This window comes from Canis aureus, chromosome X (genome assembly GCF_053574225.1).
Source record: "Canis aureus isolate CA01 chromosome X, VMU_Caureus_v.1.0, whole genome shotgun sequence".
NCBI classification, from domain to species: domain Eukaryota; kingdom Metazoa; phylum Chordata; class Mammalia; order Carnivora; family Canidae; genus Canis; species Canis aureus.
The window spans coordinates 63969448-63986583 of NC_135649.1; the positions used below are offsets into that span (position 1 = coordinate 63969448).

Below are 17136 nucleotides of genomic sequence, written 5' to 3' on the forward strand. Positions count from 1 at the left end.
ACAGATTGAGAGAGAGGCAGAGACATAGGCAGAGGGAGAAAGAAGCAGGCTCCTTGCAGGAGCCCGATGCGGGACCAGATCCCAGATCCCAGGATCACTACGTGAGCCAAAGGCAGCCGGCCAACCACTGAGCCACCCAGGTGTCCCCCTCATTTCATGTTTGTATCTCCCTTCTTCCATGCGAAAATCCTGGCTCTCAATATCATCAATGTTTATGCATATTATACATAATAAATTTTTCGGAATTGCTGTAGTCATATCACTATGAAAAACAAACCTACTTAGTAGAATTCAAGATTTGCTTGTAGTTTTTTTTCTTTTGTCTAATAGTATATAATCAAAGTGGTGTGTTCAAAAATTATTCAGATTAGATTTTTTTAAGACTTTATTTATTCATGAGAGACACATACAGAGAGAGAGACAGGCAGAGACACAGGCAGAGGGCAAAGCAAGCTCCATGCAGGGAGCCTGACATGGGACTCGATCCTGGGTCTCCAGGATCATGCGCTGGGCTGAAGGCAGCACTAAACCGCTAAGCCACCTGGGCTGCCCCAGATTAGTTTTTTTCTTTAGTGTGATTGTTTTTCATTTGAGATAATGTCAAGCTACCTTTTTCTGTTTGTATTCGATTTAAATTTTACCACATTCTGGGACGCCTGGGTGGCTCACTGGTTGAGCGTCTGGCTTTGGCTCAGGGTGTTGTCCCCCGGGTCCTGGAATCTAGTCCCTGCAATGAGCTCCCCTTGAGGAGACTGCTTTTCCCTCTGCCTATGTCTCCGCCTCTGTGTCTCTCATTAATAAATAAATAAATTTTAAAAAATCTTCACTTTGCATTTACAAATTTAAAAAATGAATTGTAAAATCACTGTCATATGCTTGAAACTAATGTAACATTGTATGTCAACTGTACTTCGAGAAGAAAAATAAAAATTTTAGGAGCTCCTGGGTGGTTTAGTCGGTTAAACGTCTGACTTTAGCTCAGGTCATGATCTCAGGGTCCTGGGACTGAGCCCCAAGTCAGGCTTTCCTCTCAGTGAGGAGTCTGCTTCTCCCTCTCCCCCTCCCTCTCCCTCTACCCTGCTTGTGACCACATTCTCATGCTCACTCTCTCTAAAATAAATAAATAAAATATTTAAAAATTAAAAAAATTAAAACCTATCAACCTAGAGTGTTCTGCCATGGTCTCTCCTTGGTCACTCCTTGCTCTGCATGTACAGGGGCCAGTTTGTAAACCAACAATGTGCCATAGTATATTCAATCAGTCTCCTGTATTTGAGCATTTGGTTAGTTTTGAGAGTATTTCAACTATAAATAGGGCTAAAGTGAATAATGTTTGCACATATATTCTTACTTTTTGGAGTAGTTGCCTAGAAATGGGATTGCTGGATCAGAGGATAATTGTGTATGTAGTTTTGCTAGGTACTGTCAGCTTACCCTCCATAAATATACCATTTTGCATTCCCACCAGCATTGTATAAGGGTATGTGTTTCCCTACAGCCTTGATGATGGCATGTATTGAATTTTTGCCAACATGATAGGTGAGATTTCTGTGTTCTTTGAAAACTTACCTTAAATTTTATTCATTCAACTTACATGCAGTAAAATTCATTCCTTTTTGGTGTACCCATCTGTGATAAAGGAAATAACAGTTCTACCACCACAAAAATCTCCTTGTGTAGCTCCTTTGTAGCCAACCTCTCTTTCCACATCCAGACCCAAATAGTCACTGATCTATTCTCTGTCTCTTTAAGTTTGTCTTTTCCAGAATGTCATATAAATGGAATCACACAGCTGTCTCCACATACTTTTAATTTTTATTATTCTTGTGAGTGTCTGTTTATGTTTTAAAATGTTTTTCATATCTCCAGATCACATATATCTACTCTAGAACCAGTATTTTCCCTTCCATACGCATATCCTTGTCTCTCCAATATAAGGAAATTCTTTTTCTCTGTGCATACATGTGCATGTGTTTCCCAGCAAGGCCTAAAAAAGTAGTTATAGGATTTTCACACCATGAAAATGAATCCAAATTATAGGCAACTGATTTTATTTTGTTGGTATTTTTCCTCTTGAGTATATTATTCTTCTCTAGTTAAATCATCCCAGTTTTACAACCCACTATGATAAACAGAACTGGACCAAATGAATGGAAACTTCTTCAGCTATGTAGGATTTTTATTATTTTTTACATAGGGGAATTGATATTTAATGAAAATAGACTCTGACACAAAAACTAGAAAGAGACCGGCACTTGGGCGGCTCAGTGGTTGAACATCTGCCTTTGGCTTAGGGTGTGATCCCCAGGTCCTGGGATAAAGCCCCATATCAGGCTCCCCGCAGGGAGCCTGCTCCTCCCTCTGCCTCCGTCTCTGCCTCTCTCTGGGTCTCTCATGAATAAATAAATAAATAAACTCTTAAAAAATTAAAAAGACAGAAATACTTCCTTACAACCTTAGTTTCGTGCTCATCTCCCAAATAAAATAATAAAAAGATGGCATTTGCTGTCTATAACCTGAAAGTTAAGTCCTTGTCTTAAAGTAATAAAAGATTTAACTTTTAAAATGCCATGAAAAAACTTTGAAAAATAACTTTTGATGTCTGCTCTGTTCACTGCATATGGCACAGTTCCTGGGACACAGGAGGTATTCTACAATCTCTTGCCTGTTTACTTTTAAAAATATTCAGTAATATTGTGTATTTCTTTCCTGCTTTTACTTTTTTCATCTTGATTTGAAAAACTTTAGGGGCAGAATGAGGGTATAATATAGCTAACAATCATGTGGCTAGGTCCAAGTTTTCTAGAATATTACACAAACAAGGTGGGTTTCCAGGACTTCTAAATGACTGGGGGAAAAAAACCCTGTTTTAAAAACTTTAAGCCATTTTGGACCAGAGGAATAAAACCCCAACCCGCAATGGTTTACAACTGCGCATGCGGATGCGCCCTTGCAGCCGCATTAAACGTTTCATATTTACATAAATGAAAGGGGCGGTTAATCAACCTTAGCGGACCAATGGAAAACCACCAGATTATCCTTTTTCTATTGGCTAACGGAGACCAATTAGAAGTGAACCATCTTTTAGCGTGCCTCTAGCGTAGAGCGTCGTGACGTAACGTGAAGGGTCGCCCAGTAGGGCTGAGCTGGACCAATGAGGAGGGGTAGTGGGCTGGTTTGCCTGTTCTCACGCCCAATACACAGACACAGCCCGAGGAAAGTTTGGCTTCTCGGAGAGAGAGGAGCGAACATGGCAGCGCGTTGGTGGCTTTGGTGTGTCTCCGCGAACATGGCGGTGGCGCTGCTGCTCAGTTACGGGGTTCCCTCAGCCTCTGCCCAAAGAAAGAAGGAGGTGAGGACGATGTTTCCAACACGGCTTTCCCCAAAAAGTGGGGCTTGAGAGGGTTGGTACTCCTTCCCATCCCCTTTCCTCATTGATTCCGTCTTTCGGTGGCTCCGGTTTCACCGTTTTTAAGAGTTATGGGGTTTGTGAGAGAAGAAACTGTAACTCCTTGTCTTCTAGGAAGGTAGAGTCTGAGAGGGTGGGGTAGGTGACAACCTGGCTTCTATAGGCCTGTGCATGCACATAGCTGAGAGTTTTGACACTACTTTGAGCTTGGGCCCCACCAGGTGGTAGGAGAAATTTGACTCTAGGTCCGGCGGGGGTCGGGTGGGGTAGAATATCTTGAATCTTTCTGCTGTCAGTAGATGCAACTCTCTTATAGACGTCTAAGAGCTATATGTTTGTGACATTTTCGCTTCAGGAATGTGAGAATTAAACTGAAAAGCTAAACTATGCTAGATTTATGACACTGTACAAATAATTGATTCAAAGCAATTTACTGGGATGGAAGCTCTTTAGCCATTTTCAGTCATTTACCAATATCAAACATGCCAGGCACTATTGTAGGAGCTTGGTATGCATAAGTGAACAAAACTAAGATTCCCTCTGTGGAATTTACCGGCTATCCAAGTAGAGGAGATAAAATATTCTTACCGTTAAGCGATCCAAACAAAGGTATTTTAACATTGTGTTTTGAAACATGACTTAGAGCTTTAGAGATTACTAACGACTATTTATATTATTTATGCTCCCTAATTTAATGGATGAAGAAAACTGAATCCTAAGCTTACACAGTTACTTGTTGCAGAACAAGGACTACAACCCTAGGTCGGTCAGTCTTATGCTAGTTCCTGTACATTTTGTACTTCCTCTAGTACACAACACCTGTACACGCACTTTTAAAATACCATTTAGGCATCTCGGGTGCTTGTCAACTTGAGCTGAACTTAAAGGAACCTATACTTTCTGTTTCTGAATATTTGTACTATAAGATAAGAAAAAACAAAAGCCGGCAAATTAAAATGAGTTACTAAGTTGGCAGAGTAAAATAAAAACATACCGTTTGCAAAGGTATAGTGAAGTGAACAGGCTTTTTTTCAGAGGATTCCAAGACATTTTTACATGGGTAACAAGATATAGAGCAATGCTTTATATTTTAGATGTCTTTTATGTAACCCCCCCCCCCACAAAACCACCTATATATAAGTTCATATGTATGTATAGAGAAACTTTTGTGAAGATACACAACAGTCTTAACAGTGGCTATCTCTGGGTAGTTGGGATTGTTCATTAGAACACTTTCACTTTTTACCTCATGTGATGGTGTTGTCTGAATTTCTACAGTAACCACTTTTTATAAATAAGAAAACTGAAGGTTTTTAAACAACTATTTCATCCAGTTTAATTATATTTATTCATTAAATCTTTCATTGGAATAGAAGCAGAAGGGCCTAGCAGGAGGTAGACTATTTTAAAAAGGAATCATCAATAAATTATATGCTTTAAAACAGTTGATTTTATGTTAGGTACACTTTATCTCAATAAAATAGTTTTAAAAAGAATCAGAGCAGCCCGGGTGGCTCAATGGTTTAGCGCCGCCTTCAGCCCAGGGTGTGATCCTGGAGACCCGGGATCCAGTCCCACATCGGGCTCCCTGCGTGGAGCTTGCTTCTCCCTCTGCCTGTCTCTGCCTCTCTCTCTGTCTCTGTGTCTCTCATGAATAAATAAATAAAATCTTTAAAAGATTTTAAAAAAGGAATCAGATTCTAACTCCTTTCCCATGATGCCCACTTTTCAGAGCTTTATCACTCTTACAAATCTATTGCAATACTGCCTAACTGGTCATCCTTGAACCAATCCTTCATAGTATTGCCAGAGATGCTAACATTAAAATCTGAAAACCTTTTAACCCATTTTTCAAAGTATAAAAGGGCTTCTGTAGCCTGACCCTTGTCTGCTTCTTCCAGGCTTATCTCAAGCTCCTTCCTGTACAAGTCATTCTGAATTACCTGCCTTCCTTGATATTTCTATATTCTCTTGCAAGTGTCTGTATTTGCTGGACTTCTGCCAGAGTATTTTCCTTCTCTCTCACCCTACCCTCTCATTCACCTGAGGATTCCTACTCTTCAAGTCCTAGCTCAAATATCTTTTTCCTCAACCAAGCTTTTCCTAGTCCCCCCCCCCAAATGAATTGAGATGAATTCAGTACATCGTATTGATGAAATTTTGGAATATAGATGAGGTCCGGAGCCGACAAACAAGAAAGAATTCTTGAGACGTCTTTGGTGCAAAATGGTGGTTTTATTAAAGCACGGGGACAGGACCCATGGGCAGGAAGAGCTGCTGCCCCGGGCCTGTGAGGGGTAGCTGATTATATACCTGGGAGTTTGGAGGGGTTTGATGATAGCTGTACTAAGGAATTTTGGAAGCAAGGTTACCAGGACCTTTTTTAAAAAATATATTTTTTTTATTTATTCATGAGACACACACAGAGAGAGGCAGAGACACAGGCAGAGGGAGACGCAGACTCCACGCAGGGAGCCCAATGTGGGACTTGATCCCAGAACTCCAGGGTCATGCCCTGAGCTGAAGGCAGACGCTCAATTGCTGAGCCAGGCGTGCTGAGGTTTCCAGGACCTCGAGGGCCTAGCTATTGTTGGGAAAAGGTCACTTATTACAGTCTAATAAAACCTGAGTCATGAGACCCTTCAGATGTGTATCAGTGGGCCATGTGCTTGGAGGATGATTGCCAACACGTATCTTGGCGGTTTAGAGATAATGGAAATTTCTAAAGGAAATTTTATATGTTAAAGTAGACCTATAGGCTCCTGGGGGTTGGGCTAAGATTACATTTTGCCCTTAGCAAAGTATTAATGTCGAGGCAGTTGAGTCTGTAGAGGAATGTCCATGTCCCTCTGCCTGTTTCAAGGACTTATCAATGTGCTGCCCTGAGCTAGTCCTCTGTTCCTCATCAATATCATCATTGTTCATAAATTAGTCTTCCTCATTAGATAGTGAGCATCTCAAATATACTTTTCTTAAAATATAGATACCTTTAAGTTAATTTTTGTTTTCCTGGCATCCAGAAGTACCAAAAAAGGTCTTTGATAAACACGAAATAATCTGTTCTTTCACTTGCAGTTTGTTTAGGTTACACAACCTAAAATTGGATTCTCATCAGTAAACAAGGAAATAATATAGATGATGTAGTTTTTATCCCTTTCCTCTGTAACCAAGGATGTTTTAGGCTATTTTTTTATTCATTCACGAGAGACACAGAGAGAGTGGGAGAGACATAGGTAGAGGAAGAAGCAGACTCGCTGCAGGGAGCCCAATATGGGACTCAATTCAGGGATCCCGGGATCACTGCTTGAGCCAAAGGCAGATGCTCAACCACTGAACCGCCCAGGTGCTCCTGTTTTAGGCTATTTTTAAAAGATTATTGTGGGGCACCAGGGTTGATCAGTCAGTTAAACGTCCGACTCTTGGTTTAGGCTCTGGTCATGATGCCATGGTCCTGGGATGACACTGCATCAGGCTCCCTGCTCAGCGGAGAGTCTGCTTCAGGATTCTCTCTGTGTCTCCCCCCCCCCCCCACTGTTTTCGCATGCATGCATGTTTTCTCTCTGTCTGTCTCAAGTAAAAATAATTTTTTTTAAAAGAAAGATTACAGTGCTACTACTGAGAGACAATTTTAAAATACAGGTGTTCTGTTGTAGAACACTTACAATTTTTGAAAGCATTTTTTTTTTGAAATCCCACGTCTATCCACATAGTAGACATGGCTTTATTTTTTCCAAGATTTTATTTATTTACTAATGAGAGACACAGAGAGGGGGAGAGACATAGGCAGAGAGAGAAGTAGGCTCCCTGCAGGGAACCTGATACAAGACTCATCCTAGGACCCCGGGATCACGCCCTGAGCTGAAGGCAGATGCTCAAAAACTGAGCCATCCAGGTGCCCCTCTAAATATTCCTTTCAAAAAAAGACACTTTTGGGGGCACTTGGGTGGTTCAGTCATTAAGCATTTGCCTGTGGCTCAGGTAATGAATGATCCTAGGGTCCTGAGGTCCAGCCCCATGTTGGGCTCCCTGCTCACGAGGAGACTGCTTTTCTCCCTCTCCTCCCTGCTTGTGCGCTCACTTTCTCTCAAATAAATAAATAAATAAATAAATATAAAAAACATTTTTCATAAACTAATATAATTAAAAATCACTCAAGTTCCTACTGGTTGTCTATTGTTAAATGTAATGCTATCCTACTTATCTGATTGTTTATACCTATAACAGTGTTTTCACCAGAACATTGACTTATACTCTAATATTTATTCAATATCTTCTACATTGCAGTCACAATGGTTTATGTGCATTATCTATAATCCTCACAATAACCCTGCACAGTAAGTATTAACCCCGTTAGAAAGGTGACGGAAGAGGAACTCATGTTGAAAGAGAGAGAGATTGGGGACTTGCCCAAAGAATATAGCTCTAGAGACTGAGCTGGGGTTCTGTCCATGACCTGACTCTAAACCATATGCTCTCTGATAGCCTACAAAGGCTTCTTTTGCAATGACTTTATTTTATTTTATTTTATTTTATTTTATTTTATTTTATTTATTTATTTTTTAATTTTATTTTATTTTTGATTTATGATAGTCACAGAGAGAGAGAGAGGCAGAGACACAGGCAGAGGGAGAAGCAGGCCCCATGCACCGGGAGCCCGATGTGGGATTCGATCCTGGGTCTCCAGGATCGCGCCCTGGGCCAAAGGCAGGCGCCAAACCGCTGCGCCACCCAGGGATCCCTTTTATTTCATTTTAAAGATTTTATTTATTCATGAGAGACACACACACACACACACACACACACACACACACACACAGAGGCAGATACACAGGCAGAGGGAGAAGCAAACTCCATGCAGGGAGCCTGACACGGGACTCGATCCCAGGTCTCCAGGATCAGGCCCTGGGCGGAAGGCGGTGCTAAACCACTGAGCCACCCAGGCTGCCCGACGTATTTTATTTTTATAATGAACTATATACCCCTGTGGTAGAAGGGAATTTGTCCTTGCATCTGGTGTCATTTTAGGAAGGCAGCATGATAAAAATGAAAAATTATGGCTTTTGATAAAATGATCCATGTATCTTGATCTACTTCTGGAATTCTGTAATAAGAAAATAAAATGAAATATGGAAAACAGTGAATGCACATATAATGAAACCTGTTAAAAATAATCATAATAATGCTAGGATGATAGATTCCCTTGCCTCTTCTGTTTTCAAAAAAAAAATTGTAAAGTCTTAAAGAGCATATGTATATATTTTTTAAATTTTTTTTATTATTGGAGTTCAATTTGCCAACATTTAGCATAACATCCAGACTCATCCCACCAAGTGCTCCCCTCAGTACCCATCACCCAGTCACCCCAACCCCCCGCCCACCTCCCTTTCCACTACCCCTTGTTAGTTTCCCAGAGTTAGGTGTCTCTCATGTTTTGTCACCCTCATTGATATTTTCACTCATTTTCTCTCCTTTCCCTTTATTCCCTTTCATTAATTTTTATAATCCCCAAAAGAATGAGACCATATAATGTTTGTCCTTTTCCGATTGACTTACTTCACTCAGCAGAATACCCTCGAGGTCCATCCACGTCGAAGCAAATGGTGGGTATTTATCATTTCTAATGGCTGAGTAATATTCCATTGAATTTGTAGAACACATCTTCTTGATCCATTCATCTTTTGAAGGACACCGAGGCTCCTTCCACAGTTTGGAAATTGAGGATATTGCTGCTATAAACATCGAGGTGTAGGTGTTCCGGCTTTTCACTGCATCTGTATCTTTGGGGTAAATCCCCAGCAGTGCAATTGCTGGGTCCTAGGGCAGATCTATTTTTAACTCTTTGAGGAACCTCCACACAGTTTTCCAGAGTGGCTGCACCAGTTCACATTCCCACCAACAGTGCAAGAGGGTTCCCCTTTCTCCACAACCTCTCTAACATTTGCTGTTTCCTGTCTTGTTAATTTTCCCCATTCTCACGGGTGTGAGGTGGTATCTCATTGTGGTTTTGATTTGTATTTTCTTGATGGCCAGAGATGCGGAGCATTTTCTCATGTGTTTGTTGGCCATGTCTATGTCTTCCTCTGTGAGATTTCTGTTCATGTCTTTTGCCCATTTCATGATTGGATTGTTAGTTTCTTTGCTGGTGAGTTTCATAAGCTCTTTATACATACTGGATACTAGCCCTTTATCTGATAGGTCATTTGAAAATATATTCTCCCATTGTGTAGGTTGTCTTTCAGTTTTGTGGACTGTTTCTTTTGCTGTGCAGAAGCTTTTTATCTTGCTGAAGTCCCAATAATTCATTTTTGCTTTTTTTTCTTTTGCCTTCATGGATGTATCTTGCAGGAAGTTGCTGTGGCCAGGTTCAAAAAGGGTGTTAACTGTGTTCTCCTCTAGGATTTTGATGGACTCTTGTCTCACATTTAGATCTTTCATCCATTTTGAGTTTATCTTTGTGTATGGTGAAAGAGAGTGGTCTAGTTTCATTCTTCTGCATGTAGATGTCCCAATTTTCCCAGCATCATTTGTTGAAGAGACTGTCTTCTTTCCAGTGGATAGTCTTTCCTGCTTTGTCGAATATTCGTTGACCATAAAGTTGAGGGTCCACTTTGGGATTCTCTATTCTGTTCCATTGATCTATGTGTCTGCTTTTGTGCCAGTACCACACTGTCTTGATGACCACAGCTTTGTAGTACAAAAGCTGTGTTGTAGTACAACCTGAAATCTGGCATTGTGATGCCCCCAGCTATGGTTTTATTTTTTAATATTCCCTTGGCTATTTGGGGTCTTTTCTGATTCCACACAAATCTTTTTTTTTTTTTTTTTGATTCCACACAAATCTTAAGATGATTTGTTCCAACTCTGAAGAAAGTCCATGGTAATGGAATATTACTCAGCCATTAGAAACGACAAATACCCACCATTTGCTTCGACGTGGATGGACCTGCAGGGTATTTTGCTGAGTGAAATAAGTCAATTGGAAAAGGACAAACATTATATGGTCTCATTCACTTGGGGAATATAAAAATTATAGTGAAAGGGAATAAAGGGAAAGGAGAGAAAATGAGTGAAAATATCAGTGAGGGTGACAAAACATGAGAGACACCTAACTCTGGGAAATAAACAAGGGGTAGAAGAAAGGGAGGTGGGTGGGGGGTTGGGGTGACTGGGTGATGGGTACTGAGGGGGGAACTTGGTGGAATGAGCACTGGATGTTATGCTAAATGTTGGCAAATTGAACTCCAATAAAAAAAAAGAAAAGAAAAGAAAGTCCATGGTATTTTGGTAGGGATTGCATTAAATGTGTAAATTACCCTGGATAGCATTGACATTTTCACAATATTAATTCTTCCAATCTATGAGCATGGAATGTTTTTCCATCTCTTTGTGTCTTCCTCACTTTCTTTCAGAAGTGTTCGGTAGTTTTTAGGGTATAGATCCTTTACCTCTTTGGTTAGGTTTATTCCTAGGTATCTTATCGTTTTGGGTGCAATTGTAAATGGGATTGACGCCTTCATTTCTCTTTCTTCAGTCTCATTGTTAGTGTATAGAAATGCCACTGACTTCTGGGCATTGATTTTGCATCCTGCCACAGTGCTGAATTGCTGTATGAGTTCTGTCAATCTTGGGGTGGAGTCTTTTGGGTTTTCTATATATAGTATCATGTCATCTGTGAAGAGGGAGAGTTTTTCTTCTTCTTTGTCAATTTGAATGACTTTTATTTCTTTTTGTTGCCAGATTGCTGAGGCTAGGACTTCTAATACTATGTTTAATAGCAGTGTTGAGAGTGGACATCCCTGTCTTGTTCTGATCTTAGGGGAAAGGCTTCCAGTGTTTCCCCATTGAGAATGATATTTGCTGTGGGCTTTTCATAGATGGCTTTTAAGAGGCTGAGGAATGTTCCCTCTAACCTTACATGCTGAAGAGCTTTGATGAGGAATGGATGCTGTATTTTGTCAAATGCTTTCTCTGCATCTATTGAGAGGATCATATGGTTCTTGTTTTTTCTCTTGTTGATATGATCTATCACACTGATTGCTTTACAGTGTTTTTTTAAATTTTTATTTATTTATGATAGTCACAGAGAGAGAGAGAGAGGCAGAGACACAGGCAGAGGGAGAAGCAGGCTCCATGCACCAGGAGCCTGACGTGGGATTCGATCCTGGGTCTCCAGGATCGCGCCCTGGGCCAAAGGCAGGCGCTAAACCGCTGCGCCACCCAGGGATCCCTGCTTACAGTGTTGAACCAGCCTTGCAATCTGGGGATAAATCCCACTTGGTCATGGTGAATAATCTTTTTTTTTAATTAAAAAAATTTTTTATTTATGATAGTCACACAGAGAGAGGAGAGAGAGGCAGAGACATAAGCAGAGGGAGAAGCAGGCTCCATGCACTGGGAGCCCGACGTGGGATTCGATTCCCGGCCTCCAAGATCGCACCCTGGGCCAAAGGCAGGCGCTAAACCGCTGCGCCACCCAGGGATCCCCATGGTGAATAATCTTAATGTACTGTTGGATCCTATTGGCTAGTATCTTGTTGAGAATTATTGCATCCATGTTCATCAGGGATATTGGTCTATAATTCTGCTTTTTGGTGGGGTCTTTGTCTGGTTTTGGAATCAAGGTGATGCTGGCCTCATAGAACGAGTTTGGAAGTACTCCATCTCTTTCTCTCTTTCTGAACAGCTTTAGTAGAATAGGTATGGTTTCTTCTTTAACCGTTTGATAGAATTCCCCTGGAAAGCCATCTGGCCCTGGACTTTTGTGTCTTGGGAGGTTTTTGAAGACTGCTTCAAAAAAAAAAAAAAATGAAGACTGCGTCAGTTTCCTCCCTGGTTATTGGCCTGTTCAGGTTTTCTGTTTCTTCCTGTTCCAGTTTTGGTAGTTTGTGGTTATCCCGAGATATGTCCATTTCTTCTAGATTGCCTAATTTATTGGCGTATAGCTGCTCATAATAAGTTTTTAAAATTGTGTTTCCTTGGTCTTGGTGGTGATCTCTCCTTTCTCATTCATGATTTTATTAACTTGAGTCTTTTCTCTCTTCTTTTTAATAAGGCTGGCTAATGGTTTATGTCTTATTAATTCTTTCAAAGAACCAACTGCTGGTTTTGTTGATCTGTTCCAGTTCTTCTGGTCTCTATTTCATTGAGTTCTGCTCCAATCTTTATTAACTGTCATCTGCTGGGTGAAGAGTTTATTTGCTGTTCCTTCTCCAGTTCTTTTAGGTGCAAGCTTAGCTTTTTGTATTTGAGTTCTTTCCAGTTTTTGGATGGGTGCTTGTACTGCGATATATTTCCCCCTTAGGACTGCTTTTGCTGTATCCCAAAGATTTTGAATGGTTGTATCTTCATTCTCATTAGTTTCCATGAATCTTTTTAATACTTCTCTAATATCCTGGTTGACCCTTTCATCTTTTAGCAGGATGGCCTTTAACCTCCACATGTTTGAAATCCTTCCAAATTTCTTCTTATGTTTTAGTTATAGTTTCAAAGCATTATGGTCTGAAAATATGCAGGGTACAATCCCAGTCTTTTGGTATCAGTTAAGACATGATTTGTGACCCAGTATGTGATCTATTCTGGAGAAAGTTCCATGTGCACTTGAGAAGAATGTGTATTCAGGTGAGTTTGAATGTAAAGTTCTGTAAATATCTGTGAAATCCATCTGGTCCAGTGTATCATTTAATGCTCTTGTTTCTTTGAAGATGTGTTTAGAAGATCTATCAATTGTAGAAAGCGCCGTATTCAAGTCTCCAAGTATAAGAGTATTATTATCTAAGTATGTCTTTTTTTTTAATTTTTATTTATTTATGGTAGTCACAGAGAGAGAGAGAGAGAGAGAGAGAGGCAGAGAGAGAAGCAGGCTCCATGAACCGGGAGCCCGATGTGGGATTCGATCCCGGGTCTCCAGGATCGCGCCCTGGGCCAAAGGCAGGCGCCAAACCGCTGAGCCACCCAGGGATCCCTAAGTATGTCTTAACTTTGGTTATTGTTTGATATACGTGGCAGCTCCTGCATTTGGGGCATTAATATTCACGATTGTTAGGTCCTCTTGTTGGATAGATCCTTTAAGTATGATATAGTGTCCCTCTTCATCTCTTACTACAGTCTTTGGGATAAACTTTAATTTATCTCATATAAAGATGGCTACCCCTGCTTTCTTTTGAGGACCATTTGAATGGTAAATTTTTCTCCAACCTTTTATTTTCAGGCTGTAGGTGTCTTCATGTCTAAAATGAGTCTCTTGTAGACAACAAACAGATGGGTCTTGCTTTTTTATCCAGTCTGAAACCCTGCGCCTTTTGATGGGGTCATGAAGCCCATTCACGTTCAGGGTTTCTATTGAAAGATATCAGTTTAGTGTCTTCATAATACCTATTCAGTCCCTGTTTTTGTGGATTGTTTCCTTGGACTTCCTCTTTCTTTTACAGAGTCCCCCTTAATATTTCTTGCAGAGCTGGTTTGGTGGTGACATATTCTTTCAGTTTCTGCCTATCGTGGAAGCTCTTTATCTCTCCTTCTATTCTGAATGAGAGCCTTGCTGGATAAAGTATTCTTGGCTGCATGCTCTTCTCATTTAGGACCCTGAATATATCGTGCCAGCCCTTTCTGTCCTGCCAGGTCTCTGTGGAGAGGTCTGCTGTTAACCTAATAGTTCTCCCCATAAAGTTTAGGGATCTCTTGTCTCTTTTTGCTTTAAGAATCTTCCCTATCTTTGGAATTTGCAAGTTTCTCTATTAAATGTCATGGTGTTGAACGGTTTTTATTGATTTTAGGGGGGGGATCTCTCTATCTCCTGGATCTGAATGCCTGTTTCCCTTCCCATGTTAGGGAAGTTCTCAACTATGATTTGTCCAAATACACTTTCTGGTCCTCTGTCTCTTTCGGCGCCCTCTGGAACCCCAAGTAAATGTAGATTTTTTTTCCTTCTGAGGCTGTCATTTATTTTAGTTGCTGAATAATTCATTTGATAAACCTCTAACTTTTCTGTACTATAATCCTTCGTTGTTCTTACTAATTAAAGTATTAAATAATAAATAAAAGGAAATGAAGGGTAATTGCAACATTTTATTCGAAATGAAGGGTAATTGCAACATTTTATTCCTTTACTTTTGAAGGTTGTATCTTTGGAAGATAAAAGGATATCTGGGGAATGCATAGTGGGACTATGCAGAGTAAATACTGTAGAAAAACAAAATTTTTATTTCTCAGCCATAGCTTTCAGTACTCAAACAATGGGCTCTTGATATGGATGAAAGCTTCTCTAAGGAAGAAGGTTCGTCAATATTAGAGATTTACTCCAATCAATAAAGCTTTCAACTGAAGAAAAGTGAAATTCCTTTATAAAACAATGTACTAGTGAAGACAGAGGACTAGTGAAAGAAGTGTCTAGGACCTGTACTCTAAAAACTATAAAACAGGGACGCCTGAGTGGCTCAGCGGTTGAGCGTCTGCCTTCAGCCCAGGGCGTGATCCTGGAGGCCCGGGATCGAGTCTCACATCAGGCTCCTTGCAGGGAGCCTGCTTCTCCCTCTGCTTGTGTCTCTGCCTCTCTGTGTGTGTCTGTCATGAATAAATACAATCTTTAAAAAAAAACTATAAAACATCGATGAATGAAATTGGAGACGACACAAACAGATGGAAAGATATTCCATGCTCATGGATTGAAAGAACAAATATTGTTAAGATGTCCATGCTACCCAAAGCAATCTATAGATCTAATGTAATCCCTATCAAACTACCAAGCATTTAGCACAGTGATATGTGTGTGTATATATATGTGTGTGTCTATATATATGTATATATAAAATGTTATTCAGCCATAAGAAAAGAAAAATCTTACCATTTGCAGCAACATGGATGGAGCTAAAGAGTATAATGCTATGTGAAGTAAGTCAGAGAAAGGCAAATACCATATGACTTCATTCATATGTGGAATTTAATAAACAAAACAAAGGAAAAAAAGACAAGCCAAAAAACAGACTATTGACTATAGAGAACAAAACAGATGGTTACCAAAGGGAAAGCAGAAAGTGGAAGGGGGGAATGGGTGAAATAGGTGAAGGACGTTAAGAATACACTTATCTTGATGAACACTGAGTAATGTATAGAATTGTTGAATCACTATATTGTACACCTGAAGCTAATATAATACCATACTGGAATTTTTAAAAAGTTATCTCAGAATTATTAAGATGTTATATTTGAGTTAACTGAAATATATCACATTCTTCAATCATTCCAGGAAGATCAGGTCGTGGTTTATTATTAGGAATGACGTATTTTTTCTTCTTGTTCATCTTTTTTTTTTTTTTAAAAGATTTTATTTTTATCATTCATGAGAGACACAGAGAGAGAGAGAGAGGCGGGGGGGGGGGCATAGTCATAGGCAGAGGGAAAAGCAGGCTCCATGCAGGGAGCCTGATGTGGGACTTGATCCTGGGACTCCAGGATCACGCCCTAGGCTGAAGGCAGGCGCTAAACCCCTGAGCCACCCAGGCATCCCTTGTTCATCATTTGAATAGCTTAATGTTTACTTAATTTCCCTATGTTAGACATAGATATTTATTTAACATGTAGTCCCTCCTCATAAGAATGAGAATGTAGAGCAGTAGTTCTGAAACTTCAGTGTATTCCATAGTGTAGTGGTTATCACATTCGCCTCACACATGAAAGGTCCCTGGTTTGAAACTGGGCAGAAACAGCTTTCTTGGCGGCCTGGTTTCCGTAGTGAAACTTCAGTGTATATAAAGAATCACTTGGTTTACCTGTTAAAATTTCATATTCTCGGAACCTACTCTAGACCTACTGAATCAGATTTACTGGAGGATGGAACCTGGAAGTCTTAACACGTAACAGGCTCCTTTATACCAACCACACTTGGAGAAACATGGGTCTAGAAAGTTTATTATCCTTTATGCTGGAAGCTTGCTCTGGGAAGTTTTGGTTTACTTTATTGCCATGCTTTTTTTTGTATTGTATTCTGATCAGTACTAAATTAAAAAATTGAATATATAATAAGATTATAAAAACTTAAATCATACTGTGAAAATTCTTTTAAGTGTACAACAGTGGTTCTCAATAAAGGAGGAGGGGAATTTTACTCCCTGGGCCTATCTGGCAACGTCTGGAGACATTTTTGGTTGTTGCAGCTGAAGGTAGAGGTACTACTGGTATCTGGTGGGTGGAGATCAGGGATGCTGCTCAACATCCTTCAATGTGCAGGACAACTCCCAACAACAAATAATTATCTGGCTCAAGATGTCAGTATTGCCACTATTGTAAAACCCTGGTTTAGAGTGATCTGTTTCCTCAGTATCATTGTTCCACAAATCTTGTTAATTACTTGTTATACCAATCTTTTGAGAGTGTATATCTTTCTCTATGGGCTTAGAGTTTATATTTGGTTTTCCATTTGTGGACATATTCATTTTATGGCTCTTACCGGAATTATTTTGTATCTACTACAAAACTAATTTTGGTTCTAGGTCTAAGAATTCTTTCCCTATCCCATGATCCTTAAATGTTCTCTCCTAATTGTTTTCCTAAAAAAATTTTTTTAAGTAAGCTGTACACCCAGTGTGGGATTTGAACTCATGACTCCAAGATCAAAAGTCACATGTACTACTGACTGAGCCAGCCAGCTGCCCGTTTTTCTTCTTTCCTAAAATTTTTAAAGTTTTCATTTTTATGTTTAAGTATGTGATCAGTTTGAGTTAATTTTTGAATAG

The 17136-nt window shown here is 39.9% G+C and overlaps 1 protein-coding gene across 2 annotated transcripts in view; it reads left to right on the forward strand.

The window, feature by feature from the left end:
- The first annotated feature begins 3139 nt into the window (after positions 1 to 3139).
- MAGT1 (magnesium transporter 1) overlaps positions 3140 to 17136 on the forward strand; it is a 65017-nt gene continuing 51020 nt past the window's right edge. For both annotated transcript variants that reach the window (XM_077889493.1, XM_077889492.1), the window contains exon 1: positions 3140 to 3352. In XM_077889493.1, coding sequence (XP_077745619.1) covers positions 3155 to 3352 — 198 coding nt within the window. In that variant the 5' untranslated portion in view covers positions 3140 to 3154. The remainder of the gene's footprint in view (positions 3353 to 17136) is intronic.